The sequence below is a fragment of the Spermophilus citellus genome (assembly GCF_964194105.1).
Source record: "Spermophilus citellus genome assembly, chromosome: 8".
Taxonomy (NCBI): domain Eukaryota; kingdom Metazoa; phylum Chordata; class Mammalia; order Rodentia; family Sciuridae; genus Spermophilus; species Spermophilus citellus.
Genome location: NC_138189.1, coordinates 11,396,079 through 11,409,097, shown reverse-complemented (window position 1 = coordinate 11,409,097; position 13,019 = coordinate 11,396,079). Strand labels below are relative to the sequence as shown.

At 40.4% G+C, this 13,019-nt stretch overlaps 1 protein-coding gene across 2 annotated transcripts in view; it reads left to right on the top strand.

The window, feature by feature from the left end:
- Positions 1-12,769, top strand: part of TAPT1 (transmembrane anterior posterior transformation 1) — a 55,201-nt gene extending 42,432 nt beyond the window's left edge. For both annotated transcript variants that reach the window (XM_081303508.1, XM_081303509.1), the window contains 6 exons: positions 1,146-1,255; positions 2,816-2,875; positions 3,240-3,308; positions 5,676-5,752; positions 7,905-8,065; positions 10,614-12,769. In XM_081303508.1, coding sequence (XP_081159634.1) covers positions 1,146-1,255; positions 2,816-2,875; positions 3,240-3,308; positions 5,676-5,752; positions 7,905-8,065; positions 10,614-10,843 — 707 coding nt within the window. In that variant the 3' untranslated portion in view covers positions 10,844-12,769. The remainder of the gene's footprint in view (positions 1-1,145; positions 1,256-2,815; positions 2,876-3,239; positions 3,309-5,675; positions 5,753-7,904; positions 8,066-10,613) is intronic.
- Positions 12,770-13,019: the final 250 nt, after the last annotated feature.

The following is a 13,019-nucleotide window of genomic DNA, read 5'->3' as shown; positions in this document are numbered from 1 at the left end:
TGATCAAAGGGACACTGTGCTTATTGGTGGATCCTTCATTTTACTTTTATTTTAGCTTTTTTTAAAACCAAAATACCATTTGTAGAAGCTTTTTCTAAGTGCCCAGGATAATTAATAACCAAAAAATAACAAGCTATTTTGTGTGCCAGGAACATTGCTATATACTCTAATCTTATTTAATTCTCATAATAATGGAATGTAAACAACTTCTGATATCCTTATTTTGTAGATCAGGGAATTGGAACAAATATAATTAAAAACAACTGTGTACTGTGGCCCATGTCTGTGAACTTAGCTACTCAGGATGAGGCAGGAAGATCACAAGTTCAATGCTTGCCCAGCAACCTAGAGAAACCCTGTCTCAAAAATAAAAATGGCTGGGGATGTGTATCAGTAGTGCAGGCCTCTGTTCAGTATTGAACAGCCCTAGTTCCATGCTTTGGAAGTGTTCAGCGCAGCTGGAGTTGAGTTCAGATGTCACCAGACCTGCAGAAAATAAAGAAGAAGAAACTTGCAGAGTTTCTTGTTGAAAGAGGTCCCCTGGTTTCCGGAGCCTCACCATGATGCCAGACTCAGAACAGTCTTCACCAGCGTTTCCAGCCATCCTTTTCTTGCTCTGTCCCACTCTTAAGTCCTTCCTCCAGGTCTTAGGAGGTTATCTGTGGGTATTATTTTTATCAGCTACTTAGTACTAAATTGATATTTTAGTAAATATCAAAAATGTAAGCAGATAATAAGAAGTTGCATCCATATGACAGTGAAATAAATGATCGTTAAATATCTTTAAATCATAGTGATCTAAAAGGAAAGATGTGCTCAGTTGACTCCAGCGTATCTCTGTGAGCGCTTTACTGTCAACTGAGGCAACTATAGAATTAAAAGGCTTTCCTAAGGAACCTGCCTAACCTGGTCATGCCCAGGTGTCAGCTCCTCAAAGGCAACATGGCCCTTGGACAAAGCAGTGCTAGGAACACAGAAAATACTGAGTGACTATTTGTTGGATGAATTCCCCTTAAAATTGGTAAAATGTTGGGTTTTTGATAAAGGTTTAACTGAAATACTAAGTTTTGCCCTGTGGAGATTTTAGGTTGGATTCTGCTCATATTAAGAGATGTACTTATCTGTCTTTTCTCTATACTGTATAGATCATCTCTGGGTGCTGTTTCCAGATGTCTTTATGGTGATTACCTCAGAAATTGCTGTGGACATTGTAAAGCATGCCTTTATCACCAAGTTCAATGACATTACTGCAGATGTATGTATTTCTGTAAGCAATTCAGTGTTCAGAGTTTACTGCTTAATATTATGAAGTTCTTAATGAATTTAGGTTTATTGTGTTTACGGAGATTATAGGATATGACTACTACTTTAAAGTTAATATTGTAATTTTAAGTTTGTAAAAATTATTACACTACTGAAAGGTTTTGCTTCAGTATTGAACAGCCCTAGTTCCATGCTTTGGAAATGTGCAGCTCAGCTAGAAGTTGAGCTCAGATGTCACCAACTCAAAATCTTCATAAAGTGTTACCACTATCACTATCTGTCCACTTCAGTTTTAAAATCATTTTGTGTCTATTTTAAAAATAAGACATCAGAACTTCTCTCAGGGTAGCTTTTAAAATATTTTCTATTTCAAAATTGATTTTTTTTTTCTGTGATTATCAGTTGGTTCCTAAATTCAAACCATATATTTTTCTTGTGAAAGTACTTGATGAAACTTCAAAGAATTTGTTTTACATTGCAGTCATACTCTGTAGAATTTCCGGAAGTAGGGGCTGTAGGCTTATTGATAAATAGTAAACCATAGAAGAGATTCCTGAGACGTTCCTGGCTCTGTCCTAAATGAGTATTAGTTTAATAGTTTTCTGGATTTTATTGAGTTGTACTTTTAATTTATAGTTTTACTCTGACACGTATTGTTTAACGACTCAAAATCGAATGCAGTTGCTACAGTTCAAAGATTTGATTGTGAGTTTCTGAAGGATTTGATATACTAGAAGAAAATATGGTTAGGAATTTTTTTTACTGATGAAGCAATTTTACCATTTCCTTTCTTGGCCTCAGTAGAGTAATTCCATTTTCATAGGATCATTTTCTCTGCATCTGAAGTCAAATTTAATAGGCTTCAGGTATTTTGTGCAATTTTTAGTGGAAACGAGTTTGTAAGTGCACTTGTAATTGTGCCACTACTCTGTTCCCTAACAATATTATCTTAATGTTGGCATCCATTTTTCTAAGAAGGTGATTATCATAACTTTTTTTTTTTTTGTACCAGGTATTAAACCCAGGGGCACTTAACCACTAAGCCACATCCCCAGCCGCCCTCCCATTTTTTGTCTTTTTGTTTTTTTATTTTGAGACAGGGTCTCACTAAGTTTCTGAGGCTGGCCTCAAACTTGCAGTCCTTTTGCCTCAGCCTCCTGAGTCTTTGGGATTATAGGCATGTTCCACCACACTCAGCAATCATAACTTTTTAAACTCTTCATTTCATTTAAAATTTCAAAATTCTTTTTGACACATACATTACTTTTAAAATATTCACTTCCCAAAATTCTAAACTCTCTGGATCATAATCATTGAATATTTATTCCTTTTTGAAAAGAAACCTTTAAAAAGCCTATGCATATAGTAGTTCGGGGAAACTGAGGCTGTGTTTTACCTTTACTTCAGGAAGACAAATAGTTTGTGTTCAGAGGTCTGGTTATTAGCATCTGTTCCTGGTTAATTATTGAACATTTTATTTACAAAGTCTAAATCTTTCCACATGGTATATTTGCATGAGATTACTGAATATTTCTCTCTTATTTGTCTTTAGGTCTACAGTGAATACAGAGCCAGCCTTGCTTTTGACCTTGTTAGTAGCCGACAGAAAAATGTGAGCATTTTATCTAAGGCATAGTCCCTTTAACAACAATGGTTAAATTTAGCACAAAGTATTAGTTAAAGGAAAACTACATTTCTGCTTACCTCTGTTCTGTACATAAGCATTTACACAGCAATAGTGCTTATATTACATAGTGGATGATTTTTATAGCACTGTAACACACAATTTTGCATTTAAAACTTCTTGTGAACAATTAGATTTCCACATCATCTTATTAAATTACAGAACAGGCACTAGGTTCTCTTCCTGTCTATTGCCTCACCTGTTTATAACATTTGCTGGGATGAGTGAACAGTACTTTTTAAATGCTGGTTAAATTCCAGAGAATCTGAACCCTCCTCTCCTTTCTCTGCAGGCGTACACTGACTACAGTGACTCGGTAGCACGAAGGATGGGCTTTATTCCTCTCCCACTGGCTGTTTTAGTAAGTTCAGTGTGTGTGTATGTATTTAAATGAGATAGCCATCACTATATAACATTAATAAATTATCAGTAAGTTTGCTTCAGAGGGATAGGATCTAAAAATTAAATAACTTGGAAGAAAAGTTTGTTTTTTTTAAATAATGTCATTATTCTTTCAGATTAAGTGGTAAAAAAAGGAACTGTTTTTATACGTGGCTTTTCTAAAAGTGAGGATATTCTTTTTTGTTCTTTTGGCAAAGATTTTTCTTTTTCAACAGATATCTCTAGCGGTGGACGTTGACATGACCACTGGAATGCATAGTGGTTGCAATATAAGTTGATCCAACATTACTAGAGGGCAGTTTGACAGTATTCAACTTTGATGCAGTTATTCTGGTTCTAGGAATTTATCCTAAGGAGATAGTTATGAAAGGCATGCAGTGATTGATGGGCAAGGCTAAGCACTTGCAATGGCATTTGTGGTTATTAAAACACTAGAAGCCAACTACAGTGTGCCCAATGAGGGCATATTTGGTATCTGCTGTAATTACCACTTCTTTTTGTTTGCTTGTTTTTTGTTTTTGTTTTGTACCGGGATTAAACTCAAGGGCACCTGACCACTGAGCCACATCCCCAGCCCCATTTTGTATTTTATTTAAATAGGGTCTCACTGAGTTGCTTAGCACTTGCTTTTGCAGAGGCTGGCTTTGAACTGAAGATTCTCCTTTCCTAGCCTCCCGAGCCACTGGGATTGCAAGCATGCACCACCACACCCAGCTGTAATCACCACTTCTAAAGTTTTTTAAAAAAAATTTTATTGAAAATTCATGCTGTTATGCATAGGAAATACCATTTTTAAAATAAAAATAGTTCTGAAATTCATATCAACCCTAAAAAAGTTGCCACCTCTGATCCTTCTAATGAACTTCTCAGCACAGTCTTGTAAATAGTTGCTAGCTACATTGGACTATAATGTTAATTAAGATTTGCTGACTGCACCTGTATTTGATTATGTTCCTTCTTGACTACCTGTTCTTTGTCAAAACAAACTTGACCATCTTTTTGCCAAAAGGCATCTGAAGTTCCCTTATATAAAATAGTCTTGGGCAAATCAACTGGGAAATGTATCAGCAAATTGTGGGGCAGCCAGCTGAATCTTAGACCAGCTTGCCTATCCTTTTTCAGATGATGGTTAAAGAATAGATTTTATGTTACTTAAATGTCAATGTGACTTTCCAGATAACCACATTCTAAATATTTTTAATTACTTAAATAGCTTGTTATTCCATTACAAAGCAGGAGGTTTTTGCTTGGGAAAAGGAACTCCTAGAATTTGGGAAAAATGGAAGATTTTAAAGAAAAAATATTGGGTCAAAGTTTAAGAGATTGACAAAATAGAATATGTTTTCTAATTTGTTTTCTACAACTGGAAATGTGATATATGCAGTTGCGAGGGTAAATGTGGATTCCCTGACTTTGCAGAATGTATTGACTGAATGGCAACAGTCATTTTCCTGTTAGAGGCTGTTACAGGGGAGGGCTTCCATTGTTTTCTCATAGTGAAACTTTATTGAACACATCCATTCCCCCTAACTAATCCTGTTTTTTAAAATATCTTTAAGAATGTATGTTGATGATATTTGAGACACCCTGCTAGACCCTTCCATTCAACAGCTCTACTTTACTGGATGAGCACAGTTTTTCTCCTGATTCTCAATTTCCATGTAGTCGCCCCACTGGGCCTTCATCTGTGGGCACATCTAAAATGTGTAAACATTCCCTCTTGACTGGTGCAACCAGATTTATTCATCAGAATTCCAAGGATAATGCAAGATAAGTAAGAAAATAGGTATTTAATTGTAATTATCCAGAAGAGAAGTTTTTCCAACCTTTAAGTAATTTGTTAATAGTGTTTAGATTTTTTAAACAGTATGAACTTCCTAAGGTTCCCTTTTCTCCATGCTCCCTGCAAGTTATTGGGAATTCTTGAAGAAGTTAAGGATGGTGGACAGGGAAGTGCCCACCACGTGGGTCCATCCAGCTCTGGTAGCAACCAGGGTGAGAAGATGAATTCATTTAGGCTTTCCAGAAGTAGTTATAAAAATCAGCTGATCAGTGTATCTGTCAGGTACAAGCAGAGGTGTCAGTCATGTGTGCGAGGTTAAGATCTGCCTTTAGAAAATCAGCGACAGTTTTCCACATCCCAGACTTGCCTGAAGAAACTGAGTCCACCAGAAGCTGTCATGTGCAGGCAGGTCCTGACAGGGACTGGCAAGGCCACAGGCATGTGCCAACCAGGTTGAAATCAGCATGCTGAAATCTTCTATTTAAACATTAACTAATAAGCCTTCTGTGTTTTTTCTGTGTGTTTTGTTGTGTTTCTGGCTAGCTCATCAGAGTTGTAACAAGCTCAATTAAAGTGCAAGGAATCCTGTCATATGCCTGTGTCATACTCTTCTATTTTGGGTAAGATGGCCTATTCCTGAAAATGATTTTAAGTGTAAATAAATGCAAGATGCAATGGAAGCGAGTAGTGCCCACATCATGCGTTTGTTCTCTATGTGCTTTAGATTTTATTTTACTCTTCAGTGGAGGCTTACTCTAAGCGCTTCTTGCTTAAGAGTATGTTTCCCCCATATTTTCTTTTATGAAAAAAAGTCAACCTTTGTAGTCCGACTTTTTTCCATGTTTAAAAACATCTTTGACCTTTTTGTATTGCCACATTTAACTATTAGCACACTCCAGCGCCGTGTCAGATGAGGTCAGGAGTGAAGCAGGAATGGCATTTCTCATCTGCTGGCTAAACCTTACCTTCAGATCTCTTGGTCTGAGGTAGCTCATATTCTGGTTGGGGAAGATAAACAGTAAGTGAAACTCACACTGTTTAAGATAAGTCATAAAAGGTAAGAAGAAAATAACAATATGAAATGGCAGTTTTGTCGCTGTCGGTTTTCTCAAGAAGTGAACCAGTGATACAAGTAGCCTAGCCTGGGACCAGGGTGTAGTACTCAAAAAGAAAACTGAGCAGCCTGTCCCCACCCTGCATAGGAGCCAGTGCTGAGGAGTGTTAGTCTGGGGGGCTCAGATCTGAGCATCTCCAGAGGAGTGGGGGGCAGGGGTGAATAAGCAGAGCAAGATCATCTCAGCTATAGATCCTCAAAGGGCCTCATCAAGGATGAAGTCTGGTTTCCAGGGACATCCCTAGGTTTCAGTTACATGTTTGAGTGTTTTCTGCATTTGCCTGCTACCCACATACTGCTGGTCTGTGGCAGGTGCAGCACAAGACACTCTGTCAAAGCAGCCAGGAAACAGTCAGTTCTCCCCCATGCACCTGGAGCAATAAATATGCTTGCCAGCACCTACAGTGCCTATCTGGGCCCTCACCCTACAGATCTGGGTTGAGGCTAAATGGCTGGTGGTGGTGGTGCCCACAGCAAGACATAATTCTGATCAGGTTGCATACCATTTACTATTGAATGAACACAAAACTGCTTTACTTAGTTTGTTTTTTGTTGCTGATAGCACAGACTGGGTAAGTTATAAAGAAAAGAGATTTATTTTGTCACACAGTTCTTGTTCAAGTTTGAGGGGTCATATCTGATGATTCCTTCTTGCTGGCAGAGTCCTGAGGCCATGCAGGCATCACATGGCAAGAGACTGGGAGCAAGTATGAGACCTAATCAAAGTGGCTTTAATAGCAGACTCCCTCTTGAGGTACCCCATTAACCCATTCAAGAGAGCAGAGCCCTAATCCCCTGGTCCCACCACATAATAGCTCATAATGGGAATGCATTTCAGCATGAGTCTTGGAGGGGACAATATTACTTTATTAAGTTAACTCTTTTCAGATTTTTGACGTTAAAAAACATGAGATCCTCCTGTTCTCATACAGATTCTCTCATCACTCTTCAGAGTCAGCTTGTGCCAAGTTTATCAAGTGGTTTTGCTGTAATTGTTCTCCTCTTTGTTTAACAAGTTAATTGTTGTAGTGGTTTTTTTTTTTTTCACATAAACAAAACTAGAAGTGAAGCGTATGTATATATACCTGAAAACCTTTGGTTAGTTAGAATTGTGTGTGCAGAAATCACCAACTAGAGTTCTGGTCCATGCAGGACTCCATTCAGACGCTGGACCCCATGTTGGTGTTCTAGGTCCTGTTGGGGGTTCCCAGTCCCCTCCTGCTTTGTGAGGGCCCCATTTCTGCACAGTGAGAAAGAATAAGAGGATGTGTGCCCAGAGCAAACACTGAAGGACAGGGTACCAGATGCCACAGAGATTGACATTATTTTTCAATTTTCTTTCTTATTCATCTGCATGTATTAAATGTATTTGTTTTGTAGTAAGAGAATAAATGTTAAATTACTTAATAGTGGTAAAACCTCTAACTGGTAATGATTAATGGCACAGAACTAAGGACTTTATCAAAAGTTTTCCCTGGTGACAGAAGCCTTGGGGACTCTGGGCTTTGGTTGAAGAACTTGTGTCCTCTGCTAGGTCCTGGCTCACAGGCCCACCCCTTCTCACCAGGCCCACCTTCCTGTTAGCAATAATAGGAGATGGCAGGCGTGGTGTTTCCATGAATTCTAACATCGGTCATTTGTTTTGTTTCCATTGTTAGGTTGATATCCCTGAAAATACTTAATAGCATCGTGCTATTGGGGAAGTCCTGCCAGTACGTGAAGGAGGCCAAAATGGAGGACAAGCTGTTCGACCCTCCCCCAGCCAGCGCTCCGGGCAAACCATCCAGCAAACCACACAACAAATGCAGACCCTCTCAAGGTACATGTGCTGCTTTTCATCACCCCTAACCATTTTCAGCCAGTTGTCTGAACTCTTTCTAATGAAAGTCGCTGTTTGACAATGTGTAGCAGACTTTAAAGAATTTTTTCACTTTAAATAGTTGGGTTTTTTAACAGTTATATCAGAGATCTACTGACACAGAGATCTGAGTTTTTACATTGGCTCGTTCATTTGTCAGTAGGTACCTCTGAGCCTGTTACATGCCAGGTCCAGGAGATCTGCAGGGAATGGCAGTGCCCCTCTCTGGTGGAGCTTATGCTACATGGTCGGGAGGAGGGGAAAGAAAAAAGTATACACCTTGCCAGGTGGCTCGGTGGAAAGCTGCAGAGAGCTGAGGTGGACCCTCAAAGGGAAGAGCTGTGGCTGTGGGGACGGCGCTGAGCAGAGCTGCTTGGTGCATTCAAGGACAACAAAGGCCAGGCCTTTGTGAGACCTCAGCTTGGTCTCAGAGTGGGAAGGGGCCAAGGCAGGGTTTAGCATGGTGGACGTGCAGCTGGTGTTCCCAGAGGATCATTCTCAAATTGGTGGAGAGCAGACTCAGGAGAGTAACCCAGGCCAGCTGCAGAGCGGAGGCTGCCTGGCAAAGCAGGGTCTGGTGGCATGAGCAAGGGCCTGGCCACATTCTGGTAGGTCTGGAAGATGAGGGAAGGACTCTGGTAAGTAGATGATACAGTGTGAGGAAGAGAGGAGAGCAAGGGTGGTTCCAGGTATCTGCCTGAGGGTTCCAAGGAAGGGCAGAGGCCAGGCTCAATGTTTGCATTGGATGGCATCCCTCTTAACATAGGTGTCAGCTCATACGACTTTGAGTTTATATGGTTTATTTTTAAATGCGTGGAGCCAGTGTGTGCGGGGTAATGCAGGTGAACCTCCACGCCAGTGGGAGGTGACACAAGTGAGAACCAGATGGGTGAGAGGACTGATGGGCATGGGAGCACATTCTTCCTGGAGGTGGCCTTGCCTGGACTATATCTTGAAAGATGAGAAGAAATAGGCCATGTGGGGTCTGGTGAGAAGGATAATGAGGGAAGGGGCCAGCGTTACCTGAAGTCACAGAGGCCTGAGGAGGTTCCAGAGAGCTGGCAGCTCTGTATTGCAACTGGGGAGCTCTCGACGGCAGGGGAGACAGCTGGGCCAGAGTCTGGGCAGAGGCAAAGGCTGTGCTCATTGCATGTGCCTCATGGGGAGCTGAACAGCTGGAATAGAAAGTTGCAATTAATTTTTTCATTATAAAGAACATATTGAACGGGGCGCAATGGCGCATGCCTGTAATTCCAGCTGTTCAGGAGGCTGAGGCAGGAAGATGGAGAGTTCAAAGCCAGCCTCAGCAAAAAAACGAGGCACCAAGCAACTTAGTGCGACCCTGACTCTAAATAAAATACAACATAGGGCTGGGGATGTGGCTCAGTGGTTCAGTGCCCCTGAGTTTAATCCCCTACCCCCACACACAAAAAAAAGAATATATCAAGTATTGTTAGTAAGATTGCATTTATTTCACCTAACTAGATAGCTCATAGTGGGTCTGCACACGTTCTCTTATGTATAGTAAGAAATTAATAAGTGTCAGTCTTGTTTAAAGAGGGTTCTAACAGGGGCAGATAAAACTTGGAAGCATATAAAATGTGAGGCCGTCGGATCAGGGCTCATGTAGTGGGCAGTACAAATTAGACCAGTGTCTGCAAAGAATGTCCTAGAGGTCAGGAGACCACAGACTTAAGAGTCCATTCTGGAGGGCGATGAAGTCAGGCAGGAAAGGGTAGATGGGGGCCGTGCTCAAGACAGCGTCAGAGTTAACCCCGTTCATTCTAAAAGAAACAGAATACAGCAGGGCTAGAGGGAGGGTACCCCAAGAGACAGCTGGGTGCATACACTGCCTCCATGATGGCTGTGGTTCAACAGGTGTATGCAGATGGCAAAACTCATCGCACTTGTAATAAGTGCAGTTTGTGAGCAGTTCCTTTTTTGGCCCAAAGAAGACAATCTCAAAAGGATTAAATGTACATGCCCAAGCCCAGCCCCACTGTCCTCAGGGCCACGCTCGGGGATCCCTGTGGCTTAATTCAAACACTGGGGACTTGACTGGGTGATGGGTGGATTTCCCCACTGACCTGGACTTCTGGAGCAGTGCTTCTGCCCTCTGTCTAGCTACAATGACTACAGCAGCCTGCGTGGAGGAGCCAAGGCTTGTTTTTCAGATCTGGCCACAGTCACATTAGGATACGGCCATTTAGGAAGTAGCCTTGGTATCAGAGTTGGGTCTCTTCAGAACAGGGTGACAGTGTTTTTTGTGTGACGAGATCAAAATAATGCACCCTTCCGGAAAATCTTGAGTGAGCAGTAGGGCAGCTTCTGAGTTTTATTGTAAATCACAGCTGCTTATCCAGTGTGCACTTTGGTCATTTGTTTTTTCCAAAGAGGGGAGATGGACACTGTTTTCAGCACTACTGAAAACACAGGTATTGAGGAGCTCATGATTACTGTAAATTGAGGGGAACCTGTTTTCTAATTCAGTGGCTCTCCTTTTCCATAGGACTTTCCACAGAGGAAAACCTGTCTGCCTCAGTCACCAGCCAGCCTGCTCATCAGAAGGAAAATGTCATACCACTACTTGTGACCAGCGGTTCTGATCAGTTTCTGACAACTCCAGATGGTGATGAAAAGGACATAACACAAGAAAATTCTGAATTAAAACACAGATCCTCAAAGAAAGATTTGTTAGAGATAGACAGGTTCACAATTTGTGGAAACAGAATTGACTGAATTCCGTGGCTTGTGCTGAGGATGCTGGCCCTGGGCAGCAAGTGCTGTGCTGCCAGGACAGACCGATGCTAAACATGGCACTTGAATATTTATTTAAAAACTTAAATTATTAATGGCAAGCAAATCTTAGTATCTCTCTTCCAGTAATGTGGTCTGGCCAAAGGTCCGATCACGGAACAGCAGCAACCTCCGGCCTCGACTCTGGGAAACTTGACGGAGACAAGCACTTCCCCTGTGTGGCCAGGAGCAAGAGCTCTTGGCTTGTCACCTGGGCTCCCAGAGTGTGGCATTGTCTCCAGGCCTCTTCAAAATGCAGATGTACACCTGGACAGCTGTGGAGCTCTTACCATGATGACTCTCCAGTCACACCATTTTCATAGACAGTTTTCAGACTTTACTTCATCTGCCAAAGCATTAAAATTATTAAACATAAGTCAAGATAAATTTTCTTACCACCAAAATAATCCTTGAAGATATATCTGAATTAATCAGAATAAAAGGCTACCTTAAATAAGACATGATGAATAGTAGCATTTTATAGAGAAAAAAAAAACACCCTAAGCCATTTCATTTATTTAAAAAAAAATAATTAATTAATGAAGGTTATGCATCACTGAGAAAATGTTTTATAATTTTTCAGGTTACTCTTTAAAGCAAAATGTGAGCTGTGTTTCATTTAATTGCAGAGGATAAAATAGAAATTTCCTTATAAAAAGGCAGTTGTTTTTTTTTTTTTACTGAAAAGGCAGAGCAGTGTTAACTTTAAGGTAGAGTTAACTGGTTTTGCTTTAAAACTAATCATTTCATCAGCTAAAGGATTCGGTGTTGAATAGGCTGAAAAATTGTCAGTGTACAAAATTCAAAACTATCAACTTTAACTGGATTTTTTAAAGTAACAGTTTCAAAGTAAATATTCCAAGTGGATCAGGCACCATCCTCTTGCTTGGGCTTATAAGATGCATTCTTCATTCATTCGTCAGTAGTGCACCTGTGCCCAGGCGGGGTCTGGGTTCTGCATGGGCAGGTGCCAGGGACCGTGCCTACACTGTAGGCCAGCCTGTGCTGGGAGAGGGCCCCTTGTAAAAGTGAATGGGGGTGTCTGGGTGTGGGAGGCATTTGTGGATGTTGGGAACAGCAATCAGAGGGTGCTTTTTGGTTTTATTGGAGATTAAGATTCCACTTCTGCTTTACTGCTTGTCACAGCCTACATTACAGGACAGGTTGTTTCCACCCCATTTTATCTTGAGAATCCTTTCAGCATTTCTATAAAAATTGGACCACTTCTGATTACAGAACTGTCCAGAAGATGGTATTGATCACTTTATTTCTATTGGTGTTTCATTTTTGAAATTGTTTTATGCAAATGTTTCAAGTATATTTATGCAAAAGGCAAATTTGGGGTGATTTGTCTCTCCTGGGTAAAATATAAAGCAAGCTTTAATGCTTTGGCTTGTTCATTTGAAGTACAAAAGTGAATTTTAATGTTTTGCACTAAACTAAAGAAATCTGAAGATTGATGTTGAAGAGATTGTACAGATATACATTTGCAAAACCAAGATGTATTTTTAAGTTAAAAATGAACATTTTAATTGCTTTGTGTATGTTTCAGTGTAGCCCATTTTAAAACCTTTTTTCCATCTCCTTCTCACCAACAAAAGGAGCAACGCTCATGGTGAATAGGAATGGTTTGGAGAGAGCTTTTGCCAACACAGCCCGGCTCAGAGCAAGAGCGTGGCTTTGGTCTGCCAGTTCTGTTTGAATGACTGTTACTGTGCTGTCATCTTCAGATTTTCGTTTCCTTTGCAGATGCCCTTGGGAGTGTGGGATGATACTCGTTTCTTCTGTCATAATGGCATTCAGTACTAATTTTATAAGTGCATCTTGTGTGAAACTCAATAAATTCAATTTTGTAATCTTTTTTAAAAAGGTCACTGAATTTATTTTAATGACGTTTACTATTGTGTTGATGGAGTGGATTTCCCACTCACTCTACAATAAGAATTTTTTCCTAATTTACAAATGATAGGACTGTCTTAATTTGACAATCTTAATTTGTCTTAATTATTCTTTTGTCCTGGATGGTGGCAAAATGTTTCATTTTTGTCTTTGAAAGGATAGTTTTGGACCTGGCCAAGACCTTGTAATACCTCTCAGCACATAAAGGTGTCTACATTTG